Source organism: Colletotrichum tamarilloi, assembly GCF_030869305.1.
Source record: "Colletotrichum tamarilloi strain Tom-12 chromosome Unknown Scaffold_37.1, whole genome shotgun sequence".
In the NCBI taxonomy this organism is placed as follows: Eukaryota; Fungi; Ascomycota; class Sordariomycetes; order Glomerellales; family Glomerellaceae; genus Colletotrichum; species Colletotrichum tamarilloi.
The window spans coordinates 212,121-238,961 of NW_026849420.1; the positions used below are offsets into that span (position 1 = coordinate 212,121).

Below are 26,841 nucleotides of genomic sequence, written 5' to 3' on the forward strand. Positions count from 1 at the left end.
TCTCGTCTCATTCTTTGAAAGAGGTTACTCGGCCCCAGGTTGAAATGTCTCCCATCATGTATTACGGCATATAAAGTCGATACTCTGTAACCAAAACCAAATGTCATTGACTGATATCTAGACAGGCAGGCTGTAGCCTCTCAGAAGTGAGATAGTGCAGCACAATACATCATGATTCTAACTACCATGTCTAGATGCCTCCAAAAAAACACAAAAACAAAAGAGTTCACCCCCCCGGTGGCGAGCTGGGGGCTACATCTCTGGCGCACATGCTGGGACTCGAACACGGGACCTCTTCGCCTTCGCCGATTAGGCTGTTCGTGGACTTCAACCACTCCACCAACCAGCCAGTTTTGACCTGACCCCCAAGGGGGCGCCTGCTGGCTGGTGACGGAATTGGACTTGAGGGGGGGTATATACCCTTCTCGTGCGTTCAGATGGAAGGTGCGGTTGACGAGGGCTCGGGAGGGAACCTGGAAGGCGCGATCACCACTATCAAGGTCTTACCTTCCGCGTGATGAAGTCGAAAGAGGATTAGTCATCTGGCCTACTTTATGTCGTGAAGATGGTCGATTCCCGTTCTCCATATGATAATTGGATAGGTACCTATAGTTGCAAAGACGACGGCCCTGGTAGCATAGGAGGTAGATAATGCCATTGGCTCCCCTGGAATTCTGTCGCCCCAATTGAATGGCCTTTTCCATCAGTTTACTCGAGGCTGAGTAAGGGAGCAGGTTTATATGACAAAACATTACTACTACCATCGGCAAAAGGAAGCCAGACATTGAGAGTAATGTGTCTTTTATGAAAGCCGTTCGGGAAGAAAAAGAACCCGTCATTACCATCTGCAGGGAGAGGAACATCGCGCCTCGTAAATCCCAATCGGGGTTGAACCCCGCGTCGACCATAAGCTGCATCGACACCTTGTCGTTGCAACGGTTGCACCCGCCAAGGCACCGGTAAGCTTATCGGGACGTAGATCGGGCTTTGGGGAGCTCTTCCTCATGCGGGGGAGATGTCTAAGCGAGACAGGGGAGCCACGATCTACAGAGGCGTCACGGAAAACTTCTGAAAGTAGGGCAAGAGGACGGCAAAGGACATGTGGGAGACTCATGGCTATTTAAGGTCGGATGCATCAGTTCAGTGTTCATAATTTCACACCCCACCTCAAAGACTCCTCTTCACGATCTCCAGTACTATTCCAGGAGCATCAACCTGCCTTACACATCATGGTCCTCTCCACAATCACAGCGTTCACAACCTTCCTCCTCCTGCTTCTCCTCAACCTCCCTCTCACGACCACAGCCCAACCCGCCCCAAACGAAACCTCAACCTACACCTACATCGTAATCGGCTCCGGCCCAGGAGGCGGCCCCCTAGCCTGCAACCTCGCCCGCGCAGGCCACCCAACCCTCCTCCTCGAAGCAGGCGACGACGAGCGCGACGACATCCGCACCGTCATCGCCAACGGCGGGTACTTCATCACCCCGAGCAACAGCTGGTCCTTTTTCGTACGGCATCACGCGGATGACGAGGTCGAGCTGCGGAATAACCACCTCACGTGGCGGCTGCCCTCGCAGAATGGAACTGGTATCGGACCGTACTGGGTCGGCAACGCGGCGAGGGCGCCAAAGGGGGCAGAGTTGTTGGGGGTGTGGTACCCGCGCGGCGCGACGGTGGGAGGATCGAGCGTGACGAATGCGATGGCGACGTGGTTGCCTAATGATTCGGATTGGGATTTTGTGCAGAATGTCACGGGGGATGATTCATGGAAGTGAGTTTTGATTACATGATTGTGAAGGTATCTTAAGAGATTTGGACAGGAATAGCTAACTTAAGCATGGGGAAAGCCACAAGAACATTCGTCAAATCTTTGAGAGGGTCGAGAAGAACAACTATCTCCCTGAGGGCACGCCGGGTCACGGGTTCGACGGCTACTTTAACACGAATCTAGGCAATGGGTCACAGTATCTCAATAACCCTGGTCTCATGGACATTCTCAAGTCGCACTTGCGGTCTATTGGGAAAGACCCGGAGAAGCTCATCGAGATGGTGGGCAGCGACGGGAACTTCCTCAGCGAAGATAGAGACACGACGGAGGGCATGTGGGGGCTGTCATTTCATGCCACGGATAAGTGGGAGCGGTACAGCTCTCGCACGTACATCTATGAGACGCTGGCAGCCAAGAACGCAGATGGCTCTCCTAAGTGGCCCCTAACCTTGTCGACGAATTCTCTGGCCACGAAAGTCCTATTTGAAGAGACGGAGGGCGGAAAGCCTAGGGCCGTGGGCGTTGAGTATTTGGCGGGCAATTCCACGTACGGTGCCGACGTGCGGCGAAACGCGTCAACGACAGGCGAGACAAGACGAGTAATGGCATCTCGGGAGGTCATCGTTGCAGGCGGTGCTTTCAACTCGCCCCAGCTACTACAGCTCAGCGGCATCGGAAACAAAACGGACCTTGAAGCTCTCGACATCGAGGTCGTGGCAGACTTGCCGGGCGTGGGGCGAAACCTCCAAGACAACCAAGAATTCCCGGTTGTGGGCCACGCTCAACTTAACCTCACGGCTACTCCAAATCCCAACGAGCCAATCTGCGCCAAAGGAAGCCCCGGAGACCCATGTGAAGAGCTGTGGCGACAGGGAAAGGGCCCGTACATGCGGCCAGGATACAACTCGAACGCGTTGCTTCTAAAGTCCAACTTTTCGCTGACCGGAGAGCGAGATGTTTTCGTCTTCAGCTGGCCAAGGGCGTTCCGCGGGTTCTGGCCCGAGGTGCAGCAGCCGGAGCTCCTCGATCCGCCGAATACCGTTGGCTTCTCAACAGTCAAGATGCATCCGCAGAACACAGCCGGATACATCAAGATTCGGTCCGCAGACCCGACGGAACCGCCGCAGATCAACTTTGAACTGTACAAGGAAGGCGCCGAGACGGACCTTGAAGCACTAGCGGAGGTAGTGGCGTGGGGCCGACGGAGCATGCGGGACGTCCAAGGTCCGTGGGGTCCTGTGGATCCGGCCGAACCTCCGTGTGCGCAAGTCGAGAGTAATGGCCGCTGCGGCGATGCGAACCTGGAGTCGGATAAGGATTGGATCCGGGAGCAGACTTTTGGGCATCATCCTACAGGGACGTGCAAGATGGGTGCGGCTGATGATGGCATGGCGGTGGTGGATTCCGAGTTTCGGGTGTTTGGCGTGGACGGGCTCAGGATTGTCGACGCGAGCGTGTTCCCGCGGGCTCCCGGAGCATTCCCTGCCGTGGCGACCTTTATCGTTAGCCAGAAGGCGTCAGATGTGATGCTGGGAGGTCTAGGAACGTCAGAGCCACAAGGGATGATGGTGGTAAGCCAGGGTAGTTAGATGAGACGACGTTGCGCGGGGTATCGAGTATGAGAAAGTTCTGAGTTCTTCCATGCATGCTGAGATGCGAAGATGTGAAGTGCCAGCCACGAGCCGCGTCGCCCTGTCGTCGCGTCGCAACACAACTGGATGGGAGTGTCGCAGTGTGTCCTCAAAGCAGTCGCGTCGTATCCGTACCGAAGAGCGTCATCTACCTTAGTCCCTTGTGTTTTCGTTGGGGAATCTGTGTCGCTCAGAATGGGATGAAGGGAGGATGTCAGGGTCGTCTGATGTTCTGGAGCCTTCCAGTAGATGGGATGATTGGAGAAGAAGCATGTGAAGGTATCTCAGCTACAAGATTGGGTGGGAGAGATACGTGGCTGGAGTGTGGCTCTGTTAGCGGGGCTTCCTTCCATGCTGCTGGTTGGAGCACAGCCACAGTTCTCCCCACTCCTGGCACGAGCTCTTCAAATCCGCAGGCGATGACGTTTGGACCTCGCCCCCTCCTGGTCCACTTTCCCCCTCTGATGATGGAAGCTGGCACTGGGCCCAGACTGGCCCCTGCTCCTTGCTTGCCGCTCTCGCTCCTGCACTTGCTTCCTCGATGCCCAGCCAGACAGGGCAGCTACCACCGGGTAGCCCCTCTTTCTCTCTCTCAACAGGGTCCCTGCTCTTTGTGGTGCCCAGCATCGTCACCAGCTGGAGGCCGCCCCTTCTGTCCCTGAGTCTGGGCTGGCATGTCGGGACGTGGATGGCTGCTCTTTCGTTGCCTGCCTTGGCTAAAAGGTAAAGCGCGTTCTCATGACCCTTCGTCTGATCATCATAGGTACTCGCCTCCAACATTCCCATCCAGACACGTCCAGTTTTTACATAAAACCCATCATCCACACGATTTCGAGCCACGTTCTTTCTGCTTTTCCCCAGATACCCCTCCAACTTGAGAGACAACGTACATAACCGCCCTTGATACCCCATCCAGTCTCCAGTTACCCCTCACAAAACTCCCTCCTACAACACTTCTCACAACACTCTCAATAACTTCAAACGCCAAACAACCGCAATCATGTCAAACACCACCGTTCACGTCAAGAACATCGCTTCGGCGACCGAGGACAAGGAGATCAAGGACTTCTTTAGTTTCTGGTAAGTTCAATCCTGTCGGCTCTTCCATGGCCTGATACCCGCCCCTGTTTTTACCGCAGCTCCAATTGAACAACTGCTGACATTTTGCAGCGGCAAGATCACCAACATTGAGGTTACTCCCGCCGGCGAGACCAAGGATGCTGCCGTCACTTTCGAGAAGGAGACTGCTGCCAAGACGGCTCTTCTCCTGAACAACACTCAGCTCGGCACCTCTCACATCACCGTCACCAGCGCTGGTGGCGACCCTACCGATGATGCTCCTCACCACAAGGAGAATGCCGACCGCGACTCGGACGACATCACACAAGAAGAGAAGCCTCGTTCTCGCATCTTTGCCGAGTACCTTGCTCAAGGATATGTTGTCGGTGATGCCGCCCTGCAGCGCGCCATCGAGCTCGACAGCCAGCACGGTGTCTCCAACCGCTTCTTGACCACCCTCCAAGGTCTTGACTCCAAGTACCACGCAACCGACCGTGCCAAGGCTACAGACCAGTCCTACGGCATCACTGCCAAGGCCCAGGGCATCTTTGGCGGTCTCAGCTCGTACTTTGAGAAGGCCACCAGCACGCCCACTGGCAAGAAGATTGTTGGTTTCTACGAGACCGGCTCCAGACAGGTGCAGGACATTCACACCGAGGCCCGTCGCCTTGCCGACCTCAAGAAGGAGGAGCACGGCGGCAGCGCCTACAAGGCCTCCGGTCTCGAGAGATTCCTCGGCAAGGAGAAGGCTGCCCCCGCTGCCACTGGCGAGACCATCGGCACTCAATCTCCCATCCAACCCGACCCCACGACAGCTGTTCCTCTGTCTAAGCCGTCGGCCGCCACCGACGAGAAGACTCCCTTGTAAAAGAGTGATGAGAACTGGTTTGCAAAAGGTTTCGAAGGCAGGCGTTGGCTGGGTTCATTAGGCACAAACGTTTCATGATTGCGACGCGTGTGATTTCCCTTGGCACTTAGGTACTTATGACTTTGAATGCAAATCGAAGCATCGAGCATTTGTCCAACTCGCTGCACTTTGAAATCTGATGTGACTGCATTGGCCTGGCTGTGTGTATTGCCCAACTGAATCATGCCGGTGATTCCGTCCTTCCTTCGTGAAAGGTGAGTTTACCGTGTTTGGATTAATATGGATGACGAGAAACCTCACAGTTTTGGAGGCTTTGAGCCGTGGTGGTTGGCGAACTTTTGCAAAATAATCGTTGAGTGATTGACGCCGTAGTCGAAATGGTGTAGGATGAGTCGTGGCTCGATTCCGGCGGTGCCATTTCATGCGCGACATTCTGCGCACATCATGACTAGGCAGGACATGATTATTTTTTGGAATTCACGGCAAAGTGGACGCTGGTGGTTTCAGATGCTTCTCGAGCAGTTTAGGTATTTAGAATACAGCCTCACACACTATCGCAGTATGCAATGTCATTGCCTCATGTTCCCAACGCCTTTTTGTACAAATGCCACTAATGACGCTCATGCCCGTTGCTTTACTGAGTCTTGGAGAACTTCTCCTTGAGGGCGTCATCGAGGGGTCCCTTGGGGTTGGACTCTAGCTTCTGTGATGAGGGGAGATCCGGTTAGACTCTGAACATGTATCGCGGACTAGCTATAATTGATAATGAGGGATGGCAAACGTACATCGAGAGACTCCTTGTTGGTCTGTTCCTTGTTGGAGGCGTTGTCGGTTCCCTTGCCTGAGGCGGGGGGGTCTTGTTGCTGGGCGCCGGTTTGGCGTTCAGGCTCGGGGGATTGACGTCCTTCAGGCATTTTGAGTGATTGTGTAAGGTGGGAGTTTGGTTTGAGGTGACTGAATAGTTTAGTTGTCACGGAATGGATTGGTCGTGTCGTGGTTTATGAGGCTGGTGGATGGAGAAGAGAAACACGTTTAGGAATGGAGAGACATGGATTAAATACGAAGGCTAAGGCAGGTAGCTCACGGCTTATGGTAGGACGGAGGGAATACTCCTGTGGTACATCATTCTACATCACGTTTACGATATTCATCCAGACGAGGAAAGAGGGGCCAGAGGCCGGTCCAGTCTCAGTATGGAGGGGCTCTTGCGTCAATGGAGGGGCGTTGCACGGAGGCGCTTCTCTGACCTCTACCTACCTTGTGCTCTTCGGTGAGGTAGAGAGAAGGGCGCTCTTTGAGTGGTGGGACATGGTCGAATGAGGGGGGATTAGCAGCTGGTTGCTGATTGCGGCGGTTGACATGTTGATGCCGTCATGCGGCATGCGAGTGGTGGTGCGCTGGTGGTTGGATGAAAGGTGACGGGCAGGTGCTTGGAGCTCGAGGGGCGGCGTTGGGTTTGACGTCACCTTCCATTTGTTGAGGATGAGGAGGGAAAGCTCGCTCGATTCGATGGCTTGCTTTATCGATAAAGCTGTCCAGGCTGCCCGCCCTGTGGTGTGTTATCCGTTATCTTATCTAATCTACGAGCAAGCATTGTCGAAGTTTCCATTGGTGGGTCCGGACAGTGAGCGGAAATATCGCCGAGCTCGGCGGGAATCCAAAAGACGGAGCGCAGGAGCTGCAAGGGGGACGACAGCGGAGGGCCCGCTGAAGAATGTCGCTAGGAGAGTAGCCGACCGGAGCGGACGCCTTCCGGTACTGGGCTAGGGACCTAGAGGTGCGTGTCGCGATAGCTTGCATCGCAGGTGACGCTTGTCATCGCGGTCGATTGATGGCAAGACCATTCTCGTGAGTCTCGTCTCTCATATTCTGTCCCATCGGTGGGGTCGGATCGTCTTCGCTGTGAGATTAAAAGGTACGGAAAAAGCAAAGTCGTGGTTCCTCTGCAAATTGTCGGAAAATGGGATGTCTCATGTTTCCGCCTCAGACACATCCTGAGTCGAATCAAATATCAGTCGGAGGAGTGGTGTGTGGTGCCGTGTCTTCATACGGGGATCCAAAGTTCGTGGACTATGGGACTTTGGTACAGTATCCGTTCGTCGATGCCGATCTGTAGCCGGTCGAATGTTGACTGTGTTGTAACTCGAGCGGTGCAGCCAAAACAATCTGATAATTCCCATGTTGTGATGCAGTGGAGCGCGCCAAGTGATTATGGTCGTCCCATCCCCAACGCTCCCGCATATCCAGATGAACACGGAGAGAAATGCTGCCCTAAATGCTGCGAGGAGTGCGAGGGTGCCATGGTTAATTAATAGAAACCTGCCCCTTCCAGGCCCTCCAGGCTTCAACACGCGGCCTGGAGCATCGCAAAAAACAGGCTTCAGCCCTTCGGCACGATATTGAGGGAGCATTGGGGCATTTCGGGGTCCCTGTTTTTGGGCGTTATGGACAAGGGAAGCAATAGTAAGAAAAAGTCTAAATCGCGGGGCACACCACCCGAACGGGCAAAACAGGCACAGCGTTGATGGTAATCATGGCAGAAGGACGGGCTTGCTTGTCTGTTTGGAACTCGGGGATATTGGAAATGCGACTATTGGTGATTTACTCAGGCTTAGGAAGCACGAAAGTGGTGTCATGTCTCACTGCCTCGGCCGAGCGGTTTCGAAGCCCATGAGATGGCCCGTGGATGATGGCGGATCGGCTTGCAATGTTTCGATCCACGAACAAACGGGGGGCTACTAGTAAACACGGCACATGCACGGGATTCAAGGGATGACAGGACGGGAAGCCACATGGACAACACACGGATGGGGCAAGCTGCAATAAAAAGTTGGCTAAGAACAAGCGGCAGATGCCAAACGGACAATAAGACGAGCGAAGAAGAAAGCGACGAGTTGACGATCATCAACGACGAGTCCGTAACTGGGAAGGCGGCTCTTGCTTGCCTTGTCGAATTGGGAAAGGAGCGGGTTTGTCTCGCGGCAGGTGCTCCAAGCTAAGACCAGAAACAGCCGAAAGAGGGAAGGCAAAGCCCACCTCAGACTCAGACTCCAGAGTGTAAAGGGAGGAAAGGGCAGGTTGGGGGTGATGGAGTCATTGGGATCAACAACAATGGGTGGTCCCTGCCTCAAGTGTCTTGTGCCTTGTACCTTAAGTCGCACTTCCACCGGGAAGGTTGCGCCTCGCACCTGCCCACCTGCCACACGACCTTTGTTTGTTTGACGAAGGAAGGCACAAGGTGCGACCCTGTCGGAAGGAAAACTCTACCTTTTTTTTTTTTTTGACTTCACTCCCTCACGATTGTTTCTCTTATCCCAACACACCCAAACAGCTTTTTTTCCGATTCAGCGATTCAGCCAAGCTTAAGGCGTAGCTTGCTTCACGATAGCAACATACCATCACGAAGAAACACTAGAATCAACAAGCATGAACAACAAATAACTAGAAAGGCCGTACAAATTGGTCGCTAAGACTACTAAACACCATTGCTATTCTTACAAGACCAGATCCAAACATTTTTGCTAGTAAGCCCCGAAAAGCCGTACAAATGACACGCCAAAGGAATTACATGTCCGTAAACCATCGTCAAAACAGTATCCGATAGATCCACCGCGCGAGTACAACAAATCATGCAATCATTAGATGCGCTTATTTCTTCTTGCCGCCACCAAGAGCCTTGGTCAAGCTGCCGAGGCCGAGGCCATCCAGCAGGCGGTTGAGACCGAGGGTTCCGAGCAGACCATCGACAATCTTGCCGAGGCCAAGACCGTTGAGAAGACGACCAACCAGGTTCAGGACACCAGTCAGCAAAAGACCGACGGCAGCCAGAATCTGGAACAAAGGCTCGGTGAGAAGTCCCCAGAGAGGGTTGAGCTCGGCCTTTGCCTTGGGAAGGTCCTCAAGCTTGCGCTTGGCACCTTCGACGGTTTCGGTGATGGTACCGGTCAACTGTCATCAACGTTAGCATGCATTCAAGGTCATGATGATATTCGTATCAGAATTAATCTCACCTCCTTAAGGACCTCAGCGAGGTGGTGTTCCTCGGGAGTAGCCTCACGAGTCTGGGCCTTGGCCTTGGCGTTCTGCTGGATGCGTCCATCAGGATCCAAGGCACGAACGCTGCCGTTCAACTCGGTCAAGAGCTTGCCACCCTCCTCAATGAGAGGCTTGACATCCTTGACCAGCTGCTCCTCGTCACGCTCCTCCTTGGGCTGGCGCTCAGCGGCCTCAATCTTCTGCGTAATCATCTTGCAGATGGGACGGAGACGATCCAAGCCCTGCTCAATCAAGCCACCGAGGTTCTTAGCCAACTTGCGGTCGGCCTCAGCCTCGATGCGAGCCTGCTTCTCCTCCTCGGTCTCCTCGGGAGTCTCCTCCTCCTCGACGATATCCTCGACGAGGGTGACGTGTCCGACGACACGGTCCTTGGAGTCGACAACGTCATTATCGCTGTTGACCTCCTTGCCGGAGCAAATGGTGACCTCGCCAGTGGTAAGTCTGCCGATGATGTTTCCATCCTCGTCGCAAACCTCACCGTTCTTGTTGACCTTGCGGCCCTCCATAGGTCCCTTCTTCTGAGGAAGATCGGAGATGGCAGTAACGTGACCAACAACGCGGTCCTTGGAGTCAACAACATCGTTGTCCTCGTTGACCTTCTTGCCGGCGCAGATGCTGAGCTCACCGCTGGTAAGCTTACCAAGAGTCTCGCCATTGTCGCTGACGACGAAACCTTCCTTGTTGACAACCTTGCCTTCCATGGGGCCCTTGGGCTCAGGAATGTCCTCGAGAAGCTCGACATGACCGACGACACGTCCCTTGGAATCAACAACATCGTTGTCCTCGTTGACGGGCTTGCCGGCGCAGGCCTTAATCTCACCAGAGGTGAGCTTGCCAATCACATCGCCATCCTCATCAACAACCTCGCCGCTGCGGTTAACCTTGCGGCCTTCCATAGGTCCCTTCTGTCTCTCGGGAGCAGCCTCGGGCTCCCAGCGCTCAGCTTTGCCGAGTAGGTTGCCATTGCGGTCGAGAATATCACCATCCTCGTCGATAGGGCGGCCGAAGAGAACCTTGGCGTCACCCTGGACAAGACGACCGACAATATCTCCAGAGGGAGTGACAATGGTACCGTCCTTGGCGACAGTGCAGCCAGGGAGCTCAGCGAAGGGACCCTCCTTGGATCCCTCACGGTCTCCCTCAGCGACAAGCTCAGCTCTTCCGATGATATCACCGGACTCGCTACGGACGTTTCCTTCCTTGTCGCACATGCGACCGATCAGGCGCTTGATGTCACCCTCGACAATGCGGCCATAGATGGTGCCGTCCTTGTCGACGACATTGCCAGCCTTGTTGACACGCTTGCCAGCGAGGGCAGAGTTGTCAACAGGTGCCTCCGGTTCAGGCTCGGGCTCAGACTCGGGTTCCCAACGCTCGGCCTTGCCAATGGCATTGCCGCTCTTGTCAAGAATGTCACCGTCGTCGTCAACCTTCTTGCCCTTGAGCTTCTTCGGGTCACCCTCGATGACACGACCGACGATGTCGCCCTCAAAGAGAACGTGTCCGTTGGACTCGACGGTTGCGCCAGGGAAGTCCTCGAAGGGAGCAGGCTCGCTAAGCTCCTCACGCTCAGTCTCGGGAATGGGCTCGGCCTTGCCAATAACCTTGCCGCTGTCGTTCCAGATCTCACCGAGCTCGTTGGCCTTGCGACCAACCAAGTGCTTGAGGATACCGGAGACGATGCGACCGACGGCCTCACCCTTGTCGTTGACGAGGTTGCCAGCCTTATTGACCTTGGCACCCTTTAGAATGGAGAAGTCAATGGTGTCCTTGAGAAGCTCCTCAGCAACCTCAGACTTGAGCTCGGCCTTGCCAATGATGCTGCCGCGCTCGTTGACAATGTTGCCCTCGGCATCGAGGGTCATGCCAACAAGTTCCTCCGGGTTGCCCTCGGCGATGCGACCGATGGAAACATCGTCGAAGACGACCCTTCCGTCCTCGTCAACCTGGGCGCCAGGGAACTTCTCGAATGGCTGGAGAAGCTTGTCGCCGGCAACCGAGACGGTGCGCTGATCTTCGGGAATGGCAGAGCGGATGGTGCTGAGGACGCTCTTGATATCATCCTTAATGGTAGACTTGGGAGCAGACTCAGAAGCAGCGGTGACGTCAATGTCAGGGACATCGCCAGTCTTCGCAGTAGCGGTCTCGGCGACATCTTCGATACCCTCCACACCGGAGTCCACACCCTCGTCGATGGCCTCAAAGCCCTCGCCCTCGACACCCTCAGTGACACCCTCGGTCTTGGGGAACTCGCCAGTCTGAGCATCCTCGGGGACCTCGGATTGCTCCTCGGGGTTCTGCTGGTTCGCCCAGTCCTCAGTGGCATCGGATTCACGAGCAGTCTCGGCACCGGACTTGGCGTCCTCAACCTGAGAGGCTAGATCCGAAGGAAGCTTGGAAACAAGGTCGGTGGGAAGCTTGGACTGAGCGTCGAATGGAATCTGCGATACGGGGATGTCGGCAGTCTGGATATCTTCCGGAAGCTCACTCTTCAGACCGTCGGGAATCTGCGAGACGGGAATGTCGAGGGTAGCGATGTCATCCGGGACACGGGACTGAGCATCAGTCTGGGCAGTGCCCGCCTTCTCAGTCGCGTCATCCTTGACGGTCTCGGCACCCTCTGTCGCCTCTTCGATGGGCTCGGCGTCGACCTCTTGCAAATCACTCTTGCCGTCGATTGTCGATTGTTCTGTGAGGTCTATCTTGGCGCCTTGGGAATCTTCAGTCTCTGTTTGGGTGTTCTCTCCGCCGGTTGTGAGCTTACCATCAGCGTCAACGTCGGGTTGCGACTTTTCGACATCCTGGAGATCGATTGGGGCAACCTCTGATGTTGTCTCGTTGTTCTCGAAGAGGTTCTGCTTCGCGTTCTCGGTCAAGGAGGCCTTGTCATCTGCCTCCTCCTTCTGCTCAGCAAGAAGCTGGGTGAGCTTCTCATCCTTGTCGGTGACAGACTGGTCGCGGTTCAATGGCTCGGTGCCACCGAGGACGCCGCCAAGAGGGCCACCACTTTGGCTCTGGCCCAAAACACCTCCAAGCAGGCCGCCGAGGGCGTTGTCTGAAGATGTGCCCTTCTCGGACTGACCGCCGAGAGCTCCGGTAACGTTGCCCAGAGTATTACCGACAAGGCCGCCTTGGGAACCCTTCTCATCTTGACCACCACCAAGGACGCCGCCGAGCACACCGCCCTGGCCTTCGCCCAGACCAATACCCTTGGTCAGGTCGCCGACAAGCGGTAATGTGCGGTTGACAGTCTGAACAGTGCCGTCGACAGTGTCGACGATGCCCTTGACGCCCTTGGTGGCGCCCATGATGCTGAAGCCACCGCCCTCCTTGGTCTCGCCCCCTTCCGTCAACTCGCCGAGGGGAAGAGCCTTGCCGATAACGCCGCCGTCCTTGCCGATGATATCGCCTGTCGCGGTAACGACGTTCCCGACAAGCTCTCCGGCCTCGCCTTCTGTGACCTTGCCGACAGTCTTGCCGGTCTCGTCTACCACCTCACCGGTCTTGCCAATGACACCGGCAACGAGGTTGTCGCCATGGTCTTGAATATCTTGCTCGACCGAGTATGCTACGAAGGGTCAGTGTTCCGACTCATCATGAGTCGTGTGTAAGTGAACTCACTTGACTTCTGCTCCTCACCCTTTCCCCAACCACCGGGCATGCTGCTGCCTGACTTGGATGCAGCTCCGACCATATTGTTTGTCTTCTTATTGTTTCTTTCTTGTTGTTCTTGTTCGTGTCTTGATAAAAATTCGTTGTACTCAGCGCTAACAGGGTATCTTAGAAAATGTAGCTGTTCATGAGATGATTGCATTGAATTGGGAGAGGAAAGTCAAAATCCGATACAAAGACCTGCCGGTCAGACGTCTTATACCTCAAATCCTCCAACGCAAATCAAGTTTCCAGCTGAACGTCGGCTCCCAATCTTACGTCAAGGGGAGCTCAAGCTCGAGGAGCTTCCCTCGTCTATCGAAGCTCTGGCCCTTGCTCGCGCCACAGGGTGACTTCATGGGGGGAGGGATGGCCAGCTTGCCAGTCGCCCATCATGACGCAAAGCCACACCTCGTCCGAGCCCTTGGACGGCTGGATCCCAGCTATCATGACGCAACCTTACTTGAGAAGGGGAGATGCACCTTGGGGTATGGTGTGACAGTCAGCCAGCCTGGGGAATTACCATTGGTTTCCTGATCGATCGACGGCCACCTTTCTTGGAGACGCTCAGTTGGTGTGGCTAGTGCTTCCCGGGGGTCTCCCTGCCCTGCATCATTCATTCGTCAGTTCCTCCACACACAGTGCCCCCGGTCACTTCCAACAACTTTCTTTTCCAAAATGCGGATTGCGAAGTTCATGAAGGCTGGACTCGCATGCACAGCGGACGTCATGACGCTGTTCGAAACACGAAAAATCAACTACTATTCGTCACGCTCTGCAAGTTCCCAAATCACCATCCGCGTCTATGCGCCCGCAAGCATCCGAAAGTCTCGCCCTTGTTCTCCTTTTCAGCCTCACACATCGGGCCAGGTAATGGGTCCCGAAGCCACAAGTTTGTGCAAACGGTTCGTTGCCAAGTTCTGTCTGGATGGCAACTACGATTCAAACCCTGGCCTATGTCCATCTCACTACCGTCTGAACGCCGCCGCATGCTAGTATCTACCGCTGGTTCCAGAACTCCTGAAGATCAACAACCCATCCAAAATACGTAAATCCCATTACATGGCTCATCTGGTTCCTATATGGATATTGGGATTCCCACCACCGTGAAATACAGTTGGGATCTTGATGATGAGCTGAATACCATCATTGGTTGACTTGACGTCCATGAATATCTCGGACGGGCTGGGAGTATCAGCTGATGGCTTAGACTGTCGATGAGCAGTACATTGAGGGCAGCTAGTATGCGTGTCGGGCATGTAACCGGGTCGAGGATTGCTGGACTGGTTTGAGCTACTCGACTGGCCTGTCTGCTGAACAGACTTTGCCAGAGGAGCGCCGTCAAAATGACCGACGACATTGTTATGCTTGTCGAGGATGTTCCCCAAGTGGTCCACCTTCAGTCCGTCTCCCATGCCTTCAATGGGCTTAGGAGACGGAGGCGTTGGTGGAATGGTATCGTTCTCCGCTACGTAACCGACCACCTCGCCGTCTTCGCTGAAGATCTCGCCCGTTACTGAGACTGGTCGTCCGATCATGGACGGCAGGTCACCTTCCACACGTCCAAGCACTTGACCATTCCAGTCCAAAATGTTTCCAAACTCATCAACGTACTTGCCATCCAGACCTTGCGCTAGCTCAGCAAGGTTTGGGGGCAACCTAAGGTCTGAAGACAGAGGTGTGACCTTTGGGATCGCGATCGGGGCATTCTTTTCTTGTGGCTTCGGGGTGTTGCCTTGCGACGATGATTTGGCATCTTGCGAGCCCTCGTCTATGCCATTGTCTGTGGTCCCGGTTGTCGGCGGTGTTGATGCCTCGGGACCCGTTTGGTATTGTGTAGACGATGGCCTCATTGGGATAGGTATCTCCCGCGAGCCCTGCAGGTGGACAGGCCCGCCTTGCTCTGGTTGTGGGGTGCTCGTGTAGCTAACCTGTCGATGAGGATACTCCGGAGGATTGGTTTCATGGAATGGCGCCGGCGAGGAAGCTGCCCGCGACTGGGAGTTCAGACGAGGCAGAGGCGGGCGTGAGAAGGTGGCTTTGGGCGCCTCTTCCACCCCAGCCTGTCCATCCTCGACCTCGACAACCTCATACTCATCGTGCCGGGAAGTATGATCATGATCGCTGGCTCCAGCCGCAGGTCGTGGCTCGGTATGGTGCATAGTGTGCGACGAGGATTCCGGGCGCGCAGGTACGGGACTTTGCATAGATTGCTGTGCAGGCGGCTTCGAGGCAGGGCTGTCGGGTTCGTCGCGGAGAGTTTGGAGTGGAGTCTGCTGAGCAGCAGCGGACGCCGTCATCATTGGATGATTCTGTGGGAGAAGAAGGATGTTCCGCGTCAGCTAGGCCTTGCTTTCAAAGAGAGGGGAAAGGGGAGGAAAGGGAAGCGAGGCCAGGACCGCCAGCTGTAAAGGAATGGAGAGCCGGCAACCCACCTGAGGATCGATCGACCGACCTGCTTGCTTGCTTGCTTCAGAGAGTCTGGGCGGCGGTTGAGAGAGAAAGTGAGGTGTGAGGAGGGACGGTGTTCGGTGTTGCTGTCGAGTGCGCGTGAGTGCGTTTCTCTCGGTGCACCCCTTGGTCGATACACGCGGGCAGAGGTTTTCTGATTGCTCGCGGGGCGCGGGCAGCGGTTCTGCAAGGCCTGCAAGGCAGAAGGGGGTTGGCTGAGTCGTTGTGACGTCAGGTCAACGATGAGATCGAGAGTGGATTCTGTCTTGTGTCTGCCGAGACTGGCAACTGGGGCAACCTTGGGGTTCCAGAACTGGCGAACGGGGCGACGGTTCACGTTGACTCCTTGCCAGGCTTGCTGTGCAAGGATGGGACTGTTCAAGGACTTGTCGAACCGAGATCTGTTGACTCCACAGTGTCTCCAGATACACGCAAATGTCTCCACCGGGTACTTCGGAAACGGCATGCAAAGAAGCACGAGAGGAAGGGATCGTTGGCGGGTGGTGAAGATGGCAGAATGGGAACGAGGCAAGACTCCGAAGATGGCGCCGGAAGAGCACTGAGATTGGAAGCAAAAGGTCCAACAAGGTCTGGAAAAGCCTGTTTTCCTTCGAAACACGAACGACTGTGCGAACGGCCGTGGTGCTGAATGGTTAGGCTGGCGCCTGAGCTACTGTACGGACGGAACGCACGGCTAGCCGTCAACTGTTGCTGAAGAGCACGGTGAGTGAGCATGAGCCTGGACATTCATACACGTGCGTCGACGCTATCTCAGCTGTGTTGATGGCAGTCCGGGGGTACTCAGTTGACCCATAGGAAGCTTCGAGCTTACCGACCACACACCGACCACAGACTCTGGAAAAGGCTCTTGACATTGACCCAGCCGAAACACTCAGAGTTCAGATGTGGCTCATGATTGTTCAAAGGGCACTTGATGGGAAGAATCAGCTTCATCAGAAGCTCGGGTTGGTCCTCATGCCCGAACAGCTTCAGCAGACCTTCAGAGACGTCTCGAGTTTGTCAATGGACGAAGGCCGCGTGCCATCAACGCCACAACCGACACAGGCTGGCGAAGGATGATCTCGATGGCAGCCTGAAGAGGCAATGAGACGCAAAGAGGCGAAGAAAAAGAAAGCCGACAAGAGTCCAGACCGTTGGAAATGAGACGGAGGCAGTACGATCGGCGCGATACGTTTATCGGCAGGTGGCTTGACGATTGAGACTGGTGAAGATCGCTTGACTGACATTTTCACAGCGACCAGGACGACGTTGAACGTGAGTGGCTGATGCTCCCACCCGATGCGCCGGGATGCGACGCAAAAATTTCCCGTTCAGCCACGGTTACCCTGCACGTCTAGCGTTTTTCGACCGTCTCCGTACGATTGCGAGTGTCTCCGCCACACAGAGTCGAGACGGTACTGTGGATACCGTTTACCGGGCCTTCTTACGGATATGAGGTGGGGAGACTTTGAGAGGGGAGCAAGGGGGGGCCGTTCCACCGTTACATTTGGCGGCGGGCGACCAAAAAAGACGACTCACTCACACACCAACTCAATCCTGGGCCTGAGTTACATCGCATCATGTGGCTGCTTCGCTGCGGCAACATTGGACGGACAGGGAGGGCCGAAGCCGCTCTGTGGCTTGACCATTGACATCGGCCGGCCAAACTCTAAGGTTCTTTCTTCCTTTTTCCTTCTCTCACTCCATGTCTCGGTGAGCACTTTTGACGACGCGAAATGAAGTCAGGATCCCAGCATGATCCCGTCAGGACATTGAAATTTTGAATGCGTTGTCTCTGGGCAGAATAAACTAACGCTAGTTAAGCCCAGGAGAAACGACGCATGGAAAGCAAGGCACAACGAGTATTGTCTGCAGTAGTCTCTGGCGCCGTCGCTTTCCAGCTGTGTATCCAGCCACTTCTTCCAGGTCCTCCAGCCGACACTCCCACGCCTTCGTAATTCGCTCCCGATGACACTAGCCTCTGGAAGGAATGAGCAACCACACTGTTGACTGTGCTGGTTGGGTGGGTGGAGAGCACCCCACCGTCGCATTGGAGATTTGCCCCGTCACCGAGATCAACGGCGCCAGACGTGAAGCGTGAAACAGACGGAGGCTAGTGGAAATTGGCGCTACGAACGGTTGCTGGCCACCGTCTCCGCCCCTTGGCATGCTTGACGGCGGATGTCACAACACATGGCTCTGCCTGTTTTTTCGACGCTACTCCACACGAGCTTGGCACTTAGCGGGTGGCTGAGGGCATTGATGGTGTGCTGAAACCAACGACACGCGCTAAGTCTGTCAACAGAGTTGATTCGCAGTTCTATCGAGGCTTGGGATCATTGGCGTTCTCAGGCCCTGTAGGATATGTCCATTGAGTATGGGGGGAGTGTCAGCATACTGAGATGTGAGTGAGGTAAGTTGAGGGAAGGTGAGGGCGCGTGTGTGGGAACTTGTCACCGATGGCTGCAGCATCTCATCATTTGATTGGTCTTGGTCAAGTATCATTCGTTAAAAGAAACTGTTCAGAATGCTTTGGCTAACGTCGAATAAGATACCCATAAAACTTCCCGAAATAGCGTCCGTATCTCATGATGTCGATGATGCACAAATCCTTCATAATACACGCGGCAGATGGATCCCGATATCCCATCCGTCCACCAACTCCTCGAACCCTTGCTGGCCCAACCGTTTCTTTTTACGGTTGGGCTGTAAAAGCGGGCGACAAAAAAAGAAACCCACACATTCCATCAGACTGGGTCGAAAAGCATTTCGCCCACTGTTCAGACCCGCGACTCCGTGTTGTAAAGAAATTCGACGATAAGAATGTCGTTTTAAGATTGGTCCCTGTGGAAAACGTCTCTCAGTTCCTGATTAAAAGACGAGGTAAAGCCCATTAGCCCATCTTGAACTTGGCTACAAGCTACTAACTAGCCCGTGCTTGCCTGCGAATAAGAAGCGAGGACGAATCGGAGCTCTACCTAGCGCAGACAAGAGGGAGGGCCGTAACTGTGGAGGGTGAGGGGGAAGATAGAGAAATGAGTGGTACTTACAAGAGAGCCAGCTCGAGGTCACCGTGAATGCGTGCCTTCAGCGTGATCTCAATGTCGAGGTTGAGATCAAGACGCAACCGAAGGGTGTCGCTCTTGTCACCACCACCGCCGCCTTGCTGTTGCAACGCACCACCAGCAACGTTGCCTAGTGTGTTCTGCACGCCGTTGGTCACGCCGCCAACATCACCAATGCCACCGAGGTTGTCGAGAGGGCCACTTGATTGCTGCTGGCGTCTCTGCATCTGCCTGCGTTGCGGGCGCTGACGGCGCTGAGGCTTCTGCTGCTCGCTGGGTGCTTCCGAGGTCTCATCTTCGGAGGCGTACTTAGTGTTGTTCTTCTCGCGGGGGGAGGCCATTGTGACTGATGAGTTTGATGAAGTTGATGGTTCAAAGACGGGCGAATGGACTTTTCTTGGTGTGAAGGAAGGGAGAACTGATATTAAGGGCTTTTTGTCTACCGGTAAGTTTGGAGTGTCTCTTCAAAGTCTGATTCTGTTCATCGACTCTGGATGAGGACGCAACATATAAGTGATTCCGGACAGTATCCGGAAGGGGTCAAAACAGGATGTAAAAGCTTACACCCTTTCCAGCTGATGAGATCATGTTGGACCCTGGGGCATCCAGGATTCCCATCTCTCACTGCTCTCACCCCTTCTAGATTTGCGTCACACCACTCGACTCTCTCGATGTTCTGGACCGAAATGACGTTGAAGAGGGCCAAGCGGCATGCGTGCGGAGGGGAGGGGGGGCGGATTCACTGGGGCCGCTGGGGCATTGGTCTTGTCTCATGCTCGATGCGTCCCCGATCTGCCTATGCCGTCGAGGAGGAAGCGCGGCCAACCCAGCCCAACACATCCCGGCGCTCCCAAAAAACACCAAAGAGGTCGAGATGGTGTCTGCCATCCCTGTTCCTTTTCGGATTCAACGCGCACCTTTCGCTGGCTTGCACCCAATCATGCATTATCAGACTCGCACCACGGACTTGCGATCACTGGTGCCGCCAATGCAGGCATGACGCAGCATTACTCTATTCCTGCAACTAAACAAGCTTCTTGTAAGTTGGTTTGAGCTTGCAAGCTTGCTGAATGCTATGCACTGACGATGTACGGGCTCACGGGTTACAGATGCCAACTATTCCTATCCTTGCAAGCCGCAGAACGCCTAGAGACCTGTTCTATTTGCACGTTCCCCTCAAAGCTCCGAGACTCCTGGATTCCCCCCGGATTATTCCAAAATTTGACACACACTGAGTTTATCCTTCTCGATGATCTGGCTCGCCTATCCTTTCACGTAGGCGCTTTCAATGCCTAGCGCCATCTGCCGCCTGAGAGCTATCTCTATACAGTCCTCGGGATCATAGCCCTCCCGCAACCGCCCATCCGGATCCCAATATGCAGCCCACCTGCCGTCCTCCTCCAGTACGGCTACGAAGCCGAGCCCGCTTCCTCTGAGTGAGAGATACCTCTCATCGTCAGTCCAGCCCCAAGGTCCTATAACATGGCCTAGGGTATCTTTGCGGCCCCCGTGGCGGAGTGCTCTGCTGTCAGCATCGACGTAAATCCAGTTCAACATGGGCGGGTCTTCCGCTATCGTTGATACCAAGGCGCGCATTGGTGGTTCGCTGGGGTAGTTGAAGTAATACCCTGAAAACTTGTGCCCTGGAGCCGGTGCCAGACTATGACTTATCCATATCTGCGGGGGAGGATGTGCGTGTTAGCCCAACTGAGATGCGTCGCAAGGTTTCCAAGTTGGCGAGGGAGCTAGTGTAAGTCAAAACACGCGGCGAGGTTGGCCGAGTGGGTGTGCCAACCCTCGCAAAGGGTAACGGGGAAAAGAGAAAAGCAAGGAAAAAGAGAAAGAGCATGCAGATGTCTGCAGACGCGGGAACGGGGGTCGATTGGCGATCGAGAGGGAAGTCGGAGGGAGTGTGAAGGGCGTTGGATGAGGGCTGTTGGCTGTTGGTTTGTGGGCTTTGCTCACCTTGTTGTCAACAACGATACATGGGCACTCTTCTTGCTTGCCGTCAATGGTCATTGTCGCCGTGAGGCTGAACTTGGCCTGTTCTTTGGCAGCGGCATTCTGCTTCTTCTGAGCGCTTACGGCCTGACCAGTGCCGATGACTGTGGGTATGGCGGCGATGGCGAGCAGACCGATAACCATGTTTCGAACTTGTTTTCCGAGGCGGGCGACTAATAATACAGGAAGGGTAAAGTGGGAATCAAGGGACGAAAATCCGGGCGAGTGACTGTGGGCGGTGGGAGACGTTGGCCTTTTCGAGTGAGAGTGGGCACAGGGACGAGCTCAAGTGAGTTGAAGTCGAGGGAGTCAAAGTTCTTTGGAGCCTCGCCGTTGCCTGTTCACAACTCGAGGTCTGCTTCGTGTCGCGTCGGGACTCGGAAACGTCAAGTTGGCCCAAGCCGTGGGGTCAAACCGGTGCGAGCGTGTGTATGGATCAACGGATTTGCAATGATCGTTGGGACGTGGTTCGGGGCCGAGTTACTCTCTTTGCTGCTGGAGTCCTGAAGATCGATACCGGAATGTCACTGTCTCAGAGGGCTTCCGAGGGACCTTCTTTGATGGATTCTCAGAAGAAACAGGTTTACGGGCTATGTTCTATGGGGTTCGTGTGGTCATCATATCGAAAGGCTCACGCACGCCCTGTGCCTCGCGTCTCTTCTCCTCCCCGCGGCGAGGAGTGGCTGGCAGGCGTGGCAGGTCTGGGCTGGCTGGTCTAGCGGTCACGGCACGGTACGGTCAGGCATCGAATATCCCTCTCCTTCTCCTCTCTCAGGCTCTCTCTCACTCTTCTTCACAAAAGTTTGCGGGCCACATGCACCCGGCGCCTGGACGAGAAGAGAAGTGGAAGTCATTCTGGATCGAGATGCCCGTTTCGGGTACCCCTGTCTGGGGTCAGCCCACACCCAATGCTCACGTTTGGTGTGGTCCACAATATGCATGTCTAGACCGTTCGCTGTTCTCTGCATACTCCATTTCTTTTTTTGCGGTTCGATACTTTGATACATTTTACGAATCCTCTTTAAAGTGCAATACATTCACACCCCATCGACGTCATTCTCTCGAGAGGATTACACTCGGGCTTAGTCTGCTTTGACTTCAGATCCCTCCCCATCCTTCACTCACGCTAGGTTCATAGACTTTTCCAAACATGATCGACCGGGGTAGCTCCCGAAGCTCTTTGCTCGCAACGCAGCAGAGTGCTGAGTTTCGACCAACCACGGCTCAAGCACGCATTTCGGGTCCCAGCCTGTCGACGTCACTCCCTCAATCCTCATTCTGTTTTGTTGGTCCTCTCGCATAGTTGGTGCTTGTCTACCGTTATTGCTAGACTGCTTTATCGCCTTATGCCAAAGGACCTCTTACACGCCCCCTCTCTTCTCGTGTCTAGGGACCCTGTCGATCGGGAAGGACGGGCTGGCTGCAGTTTAAGTCGCCTACTTGCCTGCTCGCTGCTCTTCCCGTACCAGGTGCCAGCATACGGTGAGCTTTACCACAGGTGAGGGAGTTCGGACAGCCGCTGCTCCCCCGAAGCAGAAGATCAAAAATCTTGATTCTCATCCAAGACCTGTATCGAATGTGATATCACAGCGGCGGGTCCAAGTCTATACACGTGTTTGTCAGGAGGTACACACGTCCCTCCCCTTGTACCGTTTCCCCAGTATTATCTGCCAACAGTGACATTCTCCCCTCGGAAGTCAGAGGCCATTCTGGGTCTCACGAAGGTCCAGACCTCATTCGATTGTAACCCGTTGCCTCTCTCGAGTCTCATTCCCACCCGCCCATGCCACTTTTTTTTTCTTTGACCAACTTTTTGCTGGGTCCCCTTCTTTTGTGCCAACGCTGCCTGTTCACCGGGTCCCCCTTTCCCCCATCCCCGTGTATGGAGTAGGTAGTGCGTAGGCGTGTGTAAGCCCAGTGGTTCCCACATTCACACCCTATTGCGTCACAAGAGACGAAGATCCGGATTGCGGTTCAGCCTCGCTGTCCAGTGTCCCTGTGTCCCTGTGCAGGAATTCCTGTTTGATGGCATTGAGGGGGGAGGGGTGTGAGGTAATGATGCTGTTAATTCTCATGGCATCCGATTTCACTTATACCAACCTGTGTACCTAGCTTTCCCCCGATCCTCTTAGATGACCTTTTTTTCTTTCCAATTTTGAAAAAGATTCCCATATTCATTGAACAAACTCACTCTGATCTCTTTTCACTTTATTGGAAGGGGGGAGATATCTAAACACATTGAGCTAAACGCCTACTACACCGCGACCACCAAACTCAACTCATACCCCATTTGAATAGCTTCACTCGAGAAATCTCACTGAAAGGGCAATTGAGAGGTTCTCATTTCCACATATCAATAAACCACCCCCGTCAGATTAATGGACTCGGACACAATGGCCAGAAACAAGAACAAGGTAAGTTTCACTCACCACAACACGTTCACTGTAGATATAAGTCACGGTGTTAATGGTGAGTTCCTCTAGAAGGGCCAAGGCCAAGGCGCCGCCGGCAACCAGAACCAGCCGGGCAACAGCAGCAAGCCCGAGGAGACGAAGCCTGAGGAGCAGCAGCAGTCTTCCCTAGACCAAAAGACGGAAGAGCAGAAGCCCGAAGGTACCACACCGGTCGGGGAGTTCGGTAACCCCGCAGAAGGCGAGGGTGCCCCCACCACCGATGAGAAGAAGGCCGAAGATAGCAAGCCGGAAGACGCGGCTGCCAAGACGGACGACAAGACACAACAAGAAGATGAGAAGAAGCCCGGCGACGACGTGAAGCCCGAAGATGCTGCCGCCGGCGCCGACACCCAGTCAAAAGACAAGAAGCCCGAGACGGAAGAGCAAAAGCCCGTTGGCCAAGAGACCACAGACAAGAAGCAGGCCTCATCAAACCAGGCCGGCGTCGAAGACGAAGCGGAGCCAGAGTCCGTTGTCGACAACAACAAGAAGCCCGCCGCAGGAGGCAAGGAGCAGGAGCAAGCAGAGCCCGCAAAGGTACGCTCCCGCGACTCTGGCCGCACGGAACGAGAAGCTGACCTTGAGGAGCCCACTGAACTCCAAGACGGCGAGGAAGAGTACGCCGAGGGCGAGGAAGGTGAGGGCGAGTACTACGACGACGACGAGGAGTTTGAAGAAGGCGAGGACGGCGAGGTCTACGACGACGACGAGTACTACTCTGGCGACTCGCAAGACGAAGGCGAGTACGACGATGACGAGGACTACGACTCCCAAGAGGAAGAGGACGACGGCGGCAACTACACGACCGCGCAAAAGGGCGGCAACCAGAACCAGCAGATGATGCAGCGCCAGCGCCAGCAGCAGATGCAGCAGCAGCAACAACAGCAGATGATGATGCAGCAACAGCAGCAGCAGCAGATGCAGGGCGGCGGCGGCGGCGCGGGCAAGAACCCGCTCAAGCTGAGGCTTGACCTGAACTTGGATATTGAGATTACGCTCAAGGCCAAGATCCACGGTGATTTGACGCTGGCATTGCTGTGAGTATTCCCTCTTTTCCTCTCTGTTCACGGTTGATTATGTCTTTTCTCCGGATCTTTTTCCCTCTCTTCTTGTTGGTCAATGCTTTGTTACCCCAAATCTGCAGTGGTGTCCGCGATTCAGATTTTCTGCATTTGCTGCCCACTGCGCTTCTACCTGCTGTCGAACTCTGTCATGTAATGCCATCACCGTTTTCCGTGTGGGGACCGATTATCGGGCCTCGCTGGGGGGCAGTGTTCGCAGCGGCGAGTCAGCCAGAATACTTCTCAAGTCCAGTCTCCGTTGTTTTTCTTTTGTCTTTTTGACGAGAGCTGGCAAACTGTGTGGGAGAGGATAGGAAACGGTTGTTCCCTATCCTACACACAAACACCTCCACAATTCTTCTGGGCCGAGGTCGGTGGTGCATCTCGGCAGGCGAGGCAGCAGCACGAAAGTTCGTGCGCAGTCCGTCGACCGTTTTTCCGATGCGGCATCCGTGTACCCCTCGGCCATCAGACCCGAGCGAAAGCGGTTTAGGAGAGACTGACCGCGACGGTTTCTCCCTAGATCAATGTAAAAAAGCATATCGACAACCACCACAGACCCGAAATCAACAAGGGCCGCTCAACGCTCTAGGCATTCTCTTTACGTCATCTTTGCGTTCGAAAAAGATTCGAATTCCTTGTCCACAAGGCTAACTGCATAGCGACATGATGTAGAGATGGGTAATCGCGTCTACCACGACAAGCACTCCCCCTGCTCTTCGACAGCGGAAGCGGGAGTGTCCAGCATCGAAATCAGTCATTACGATCGAAATGTTTCAACATACCACAAATTTTAACGGCATAAAGGCGAAAAGCTTTCTGCAGAGAGGGAGAGGCGTAAGCGGGTATAGGATTTTTTGTTAACGAGTTTTCTTTGTTCATTCTTACAGAACGCGAGACCGCTTCGTGCGTGTTTGCTTGCTAGTCTCCGTTTAGAAGACGGTGTTATTCTCGGATGGGGAAGTTTGTCGGTGTGCCAATACGTCCCACAGCGAATCGAGCTTGTCAGACTTAGCGGCGGATACGATCTGGTCCCCAGTGTAATTTTAGCCGCCGAAATGAGATTTTTATGAACCCACTTTGACAGGTGTTCGTCGTCTTCTATTCTCCACATTCGATGAGCTAGTCCAACTTTCCGAAAGTGTAGATTGCTGGAACTTCCATTGCGGAATCCAGCGGATGACCTGAGAGTTTGTACCGTCCGTTAGGTTCTGGTTCACGACTCCGTCAAGTTTCAAACAGTGAAGTGTGCTATTACTCTGAGTATCGTGAACGGTGAAGATTGTCTTGACTAGCAGGGGCCGTGGGCCAATACGGCGACCTGCATTCTGGCGAGTCTCGTATCATGCCCGTGGACGAATATGCGAGGATTCGCACCCGTCGGCCGTGGTGAGAGGGTCAGTTACCGGTGAATATCTTCAAGGTGTGGCTGGTGTGGTCCCGGTCAATATGCGGTGCTCGTACCCGATGCGTGCGCTCCCGCATCATCGACATCACGAGGATGGCAAACCGCGCCTGCCCAAAGCCCATTCACGTTACCCGATCCGCGAGGTTGGCCGAGTGCAGCATCACAATGCAGTAAGAGTGAAGTGCCAATGCGGTCGAGGTCCAATGATGAAACATTTCAGCCTCATCAGGTGTCCACCGGGCAGAAGCAGGTGCAGGGGATAAAACCTGTTTTTTGCGAGTTCCTCACGATGTTGACAGCGGGCGATCGCAGGCCACCCCCTCCCAGGCTCCCCAGGGGAACGGAAGAGGCACCGCGGCTGGGCCAGAAGGACGGTACTCATGTACTCAACGGATGACCCGCAATGATCTAGACCGATGGCAGAGATTCTGCTCCATATTTTTGAGTCGTGTCCCGTACCGCTTTTCGCCGCCGCCGCGTCGTATCCGCGGGATCGATCATATTTGGGCACGTTATGGCGGGAAGCCAAGCTTGGCGGGAAGAGTGGTCGTCGGGTGGGTGCAGTTCCAAAAGGCAAGAACGGTTGGTAGAGTCTGTTCGGACGACGTCTGGTAAGACAACCGTGCCAGAATAATGGGATTGTGTGACCGGTCAAAGTCGCAAGCGTTGAGCGACTTTGATTAGCGTTGTGTGTCCGCCGTTGCACAAACGCTGTCGTTAACCGACCTCCTTTCCGACTGAAGCGAAAGAAGCTGCCCAGAGGTGAGATCATCGCTGGAGCTATGACCAAACTGCCCGCTCGAACTGGACAATGAGTGACGGGGGAGAGATTGCGCTTGGGAGGGGGAAGCTCTGTTGACAGGGGACGCGTGGCATACCCGAGACGTCCGGAGGAAAAGCGCCGAAGGTGAATAGCATCTCTTTGCATGGTCGTCCAACCATCCTGCCGTCTGTGCCGTCGTCAGGGGGTGAGAACGGAGTCGCAAGGGGCGCTTGGCCCATACAACGTCAGGAGCGGGGCAGCTGCGGGGAAGAGTGTGGCGCCGACGCTAGGAAGGCAGCCACATTTGGCAAAACGGCGGGTGATCTGCGAGAAAACGGTGGAAAACACTCCGTTATCAACCTTGTCTCCGTGTTTCGTCCACAATAAGTGTAAGGGTAATGCCGTTATTGCAGTCGGATCCAGGATAACAGAAGACTTCTCCACCAGAGAGTTCAGACCGGCAGGCAGAAAGATGGCTGAGTGTGGCGCTTGAACGTTTGTCTTCTGGTGTGGTGGTGCTGTGGTGGTGCTATTGCTGGTCGTAGTAGAGCTTGTAACCAGAACTCTCAAATTCGAACTAGGCGGCGTTGAGGGTTGCCATGC

General features: G+C 54.7%; 13 protein-coding genes across 13 annotated transcripts; 4 read left to right on the top strand and 9 right to left on the bottom strand.

Annotated features, from left to right (window-relative positions):
• Positions 1-503: 503 nt before the first annotated feature.
• On the bottom strand, positions 504-785 carry CTAM01_09443 (uncharacterized protein; the record flags this gene model as incomplete). Its single annotated transcript, XM_060525462.1, has 1 exon — positions 504-785. One exon carries the CDS (start codon positions 783-785, stop codon positions 504-506), a length of 282 nt encoding a protein of 93 aa, XP_060379918.1.
• Positions 786-1,229: 444 nt separating this feature from the next.
• CTAM01_09444 (GMC oxidoreductase) lies at positions 1,230-3,360 on the top strand (the record flags this gene model as incomplete). The annotated part of the gene is made up of 2 exons (XM_060525463.1): positions 1,230-1,774; positions 1,851-3,360. 2 exons carry the CDS (start codon positions 1,230-1,232, stop codon positions 3,358-3,360), a joined length of 2,055 nt encoding a protein of 684 aa, XP_060379919.1.
• Positions 3,361-3,735: 375 nt separating this feature from the next.
• Positions 3,736-4,182, bottom strand: CTAM01_09445 (uncharacterized protein; the record flags this gene model as incomplete). The annotated part of the gene is made up of 1 exon (XM_060525464.1): positions 3,736-4,182. One exon carries the CDS (start codon positions 4,180-4,182, stop codon positions 3,736-3,738), a length of 447 nt encoding a protein of 148 aa, XP_060379920.1.
• On the top strand, positions 4,141-4,296 carry CTAM01_09446 (uncharacterized protein; the record flags this gene model as incomplete). Its single annotated transcript, XM_060525465.1, has 1 exon — positions 4,141-4,296. The coding sequence occupies one exon, from the start codon at positions 4,141-4,143 to the stop codon at positions 4,294-4,296; it is 156 nt and encodes a 51-aa protein (XP_060379921.1).
• Positions 4,297-4,402: 106 nt separating this feature from the next.
• Positions 4,403-5,329, top strand: CTAM01_09447 (RNA recognition domain-containing protein; the record flags this gene model as incomplete). Its single annotated transcript, XM_060525466.1, has 2 exons — positions 4,403-4,482; positions 4,573-5,329. 2 exons carry the CDS (start codon positions 4,403-4,405, stop codon positions 5,327-5,329), a joined length of 837 nt encoding a protein of 278 aa, XP_060379922.1.
• Positions 5,330-5,963: 634 nt separating this feature from the next.
• On the bottom strand, positions 5,964-6,243 carry CTAM01_09448 (uncharacterized protein; the record flags this gene model as incomplete). Its single annotated transcript, XM_060525467.1, has 2 exons — positions 5,964-6,032; positions 6,115-6,243. 2 exons carry the CDS (start codon positions 6,241-6,243, stop codon positions 5,964-5,966), a joined length of 198 nt encoding a protein of 65 aa, XP_060379923.1.
• A 2,734-nt stretch (positions 6,244-8,977) lies between these two features.
• On the bottom strand, positions 8,978-13,079 carry CTAM01_09449 (LEA domain-containing protein; the record flags this gene model as incomplete). The annotated part of the gene is made up of 3 exons (XM_060525468.1): positions 8,978-9,277; positions 9,340-12,953; positions 13,007-13,079. The coding sequence occupies 3 exons, from the start codon at positions 13,077-13,079 to the stop codon at positions 8,978-8,980; spliced, it is 3,987 nt and encodes a 1,328-aa protein (XP_060379924.1).
• A 1,024-nt stretch (positions 13,080-14,103) lies between these two features.
• Positions 14,104-15,339, bottom strand: CTAM01_09450 (uncharacterized protein; the record flags this gene model as incomplete). Its single annotated transcript, XM_060525469.1, has 1 exon — positions 14,104-15,339. The coding sequence occupies one exon, from the start codon at positions 15,337-15,339 to the stop codon at positions 14,104-14,106; it is 1,236 nt and encodes a 411-aa protein (XP_060379925.1).
• A 35-nt stretch (positions 15,340-15,374) lies between these two features.
• CTAM01_09451 (uncharacterized protein) lies at positions 15,375-15,953 on the bottom strand (the record flags this gene model as incomplete). Its single annotated transcript, XM_060525470.1, has 1 exon — positions 15,375-15,953. One exon carries the CDS (start codon positions 15,951-15,953, stop codon positions 15,375-15,377), a length of 579 nt encoding a protein of 192 aa, XP_060379926.1.
• Positions 15,954-18,533: 2,580 nt separating this feature from the next.
• Positions 18,534-18,893, bottom strand: CTAM01_09452 (uncharacterized protein; the record flags this gene model as incomplete). Its single annotated transcript, XM_060525471.1, has 1 exon — positions 18,534-18,893. One exon carries the CDS (start codon positions 18,891-18,893, stop codon positions 18,534-18,536), a length of 360 nt encoding a protein of 119 aa, XP_060379927.1.
• A 922-nt stretch (positions 18,894-19,815) lies between these two features.
• CTAM01_09453 (uncharacterized protein) lies at positions 19,816-20,697 on the bottom strand (the record flags this gene model as incomplete). Its single annotated transcript, XM_060525472.1, has 2 exons — positions 19,816-20,229; positions 20,518-20,697. The coding sequence occupies 2 exons, from the start codon at positions 20,695-20,697 to the stop codon at positions 19,816-19,818; spliced, it is 594 nt and encodes a 197-aa protein (XP_060379928.1).
• Positions 20,698-22,946: 2,249 nt separating this feature from the next.
• On the top strand, positions 22,947-24,047 carry CTAM01_09454 (uncharacterized protein; the record flags this gene model as incomplete). Its single annotated transcript, XM_060525473.1, has 2 exons — positions 22,947-22,967; positions 23,037-24,047. The coding sequence occupies 2 exons, from the start codon at positions 22,947-22,949 to the stop codon at positions 24,045-24,047; spliced, it is 1,032 nt and encodes a 343-aa protein (XP_060379929.1).
• A 1,588-nt stretch (positions 24,048-25,635) lies between these two features.
• On the bottom strand, positions 25,636-26,403 carry CTAM01_09455 (uncharacterized protein; the record flags this gene model as incomplete). The annotated part of the gene is made up of 1 exon (XM_060525474.1): positions 25,636-26,403. The coding sequence occupies one exon, from the start codon at positions 26,401-26,403 to the stop codon at positions 25,636-25,638; it is 768 nt and encodes a 255-aa protein (XP_060379930.1).
• Positions 26,404-26,841: the final 438 nt, after the last annotated feature.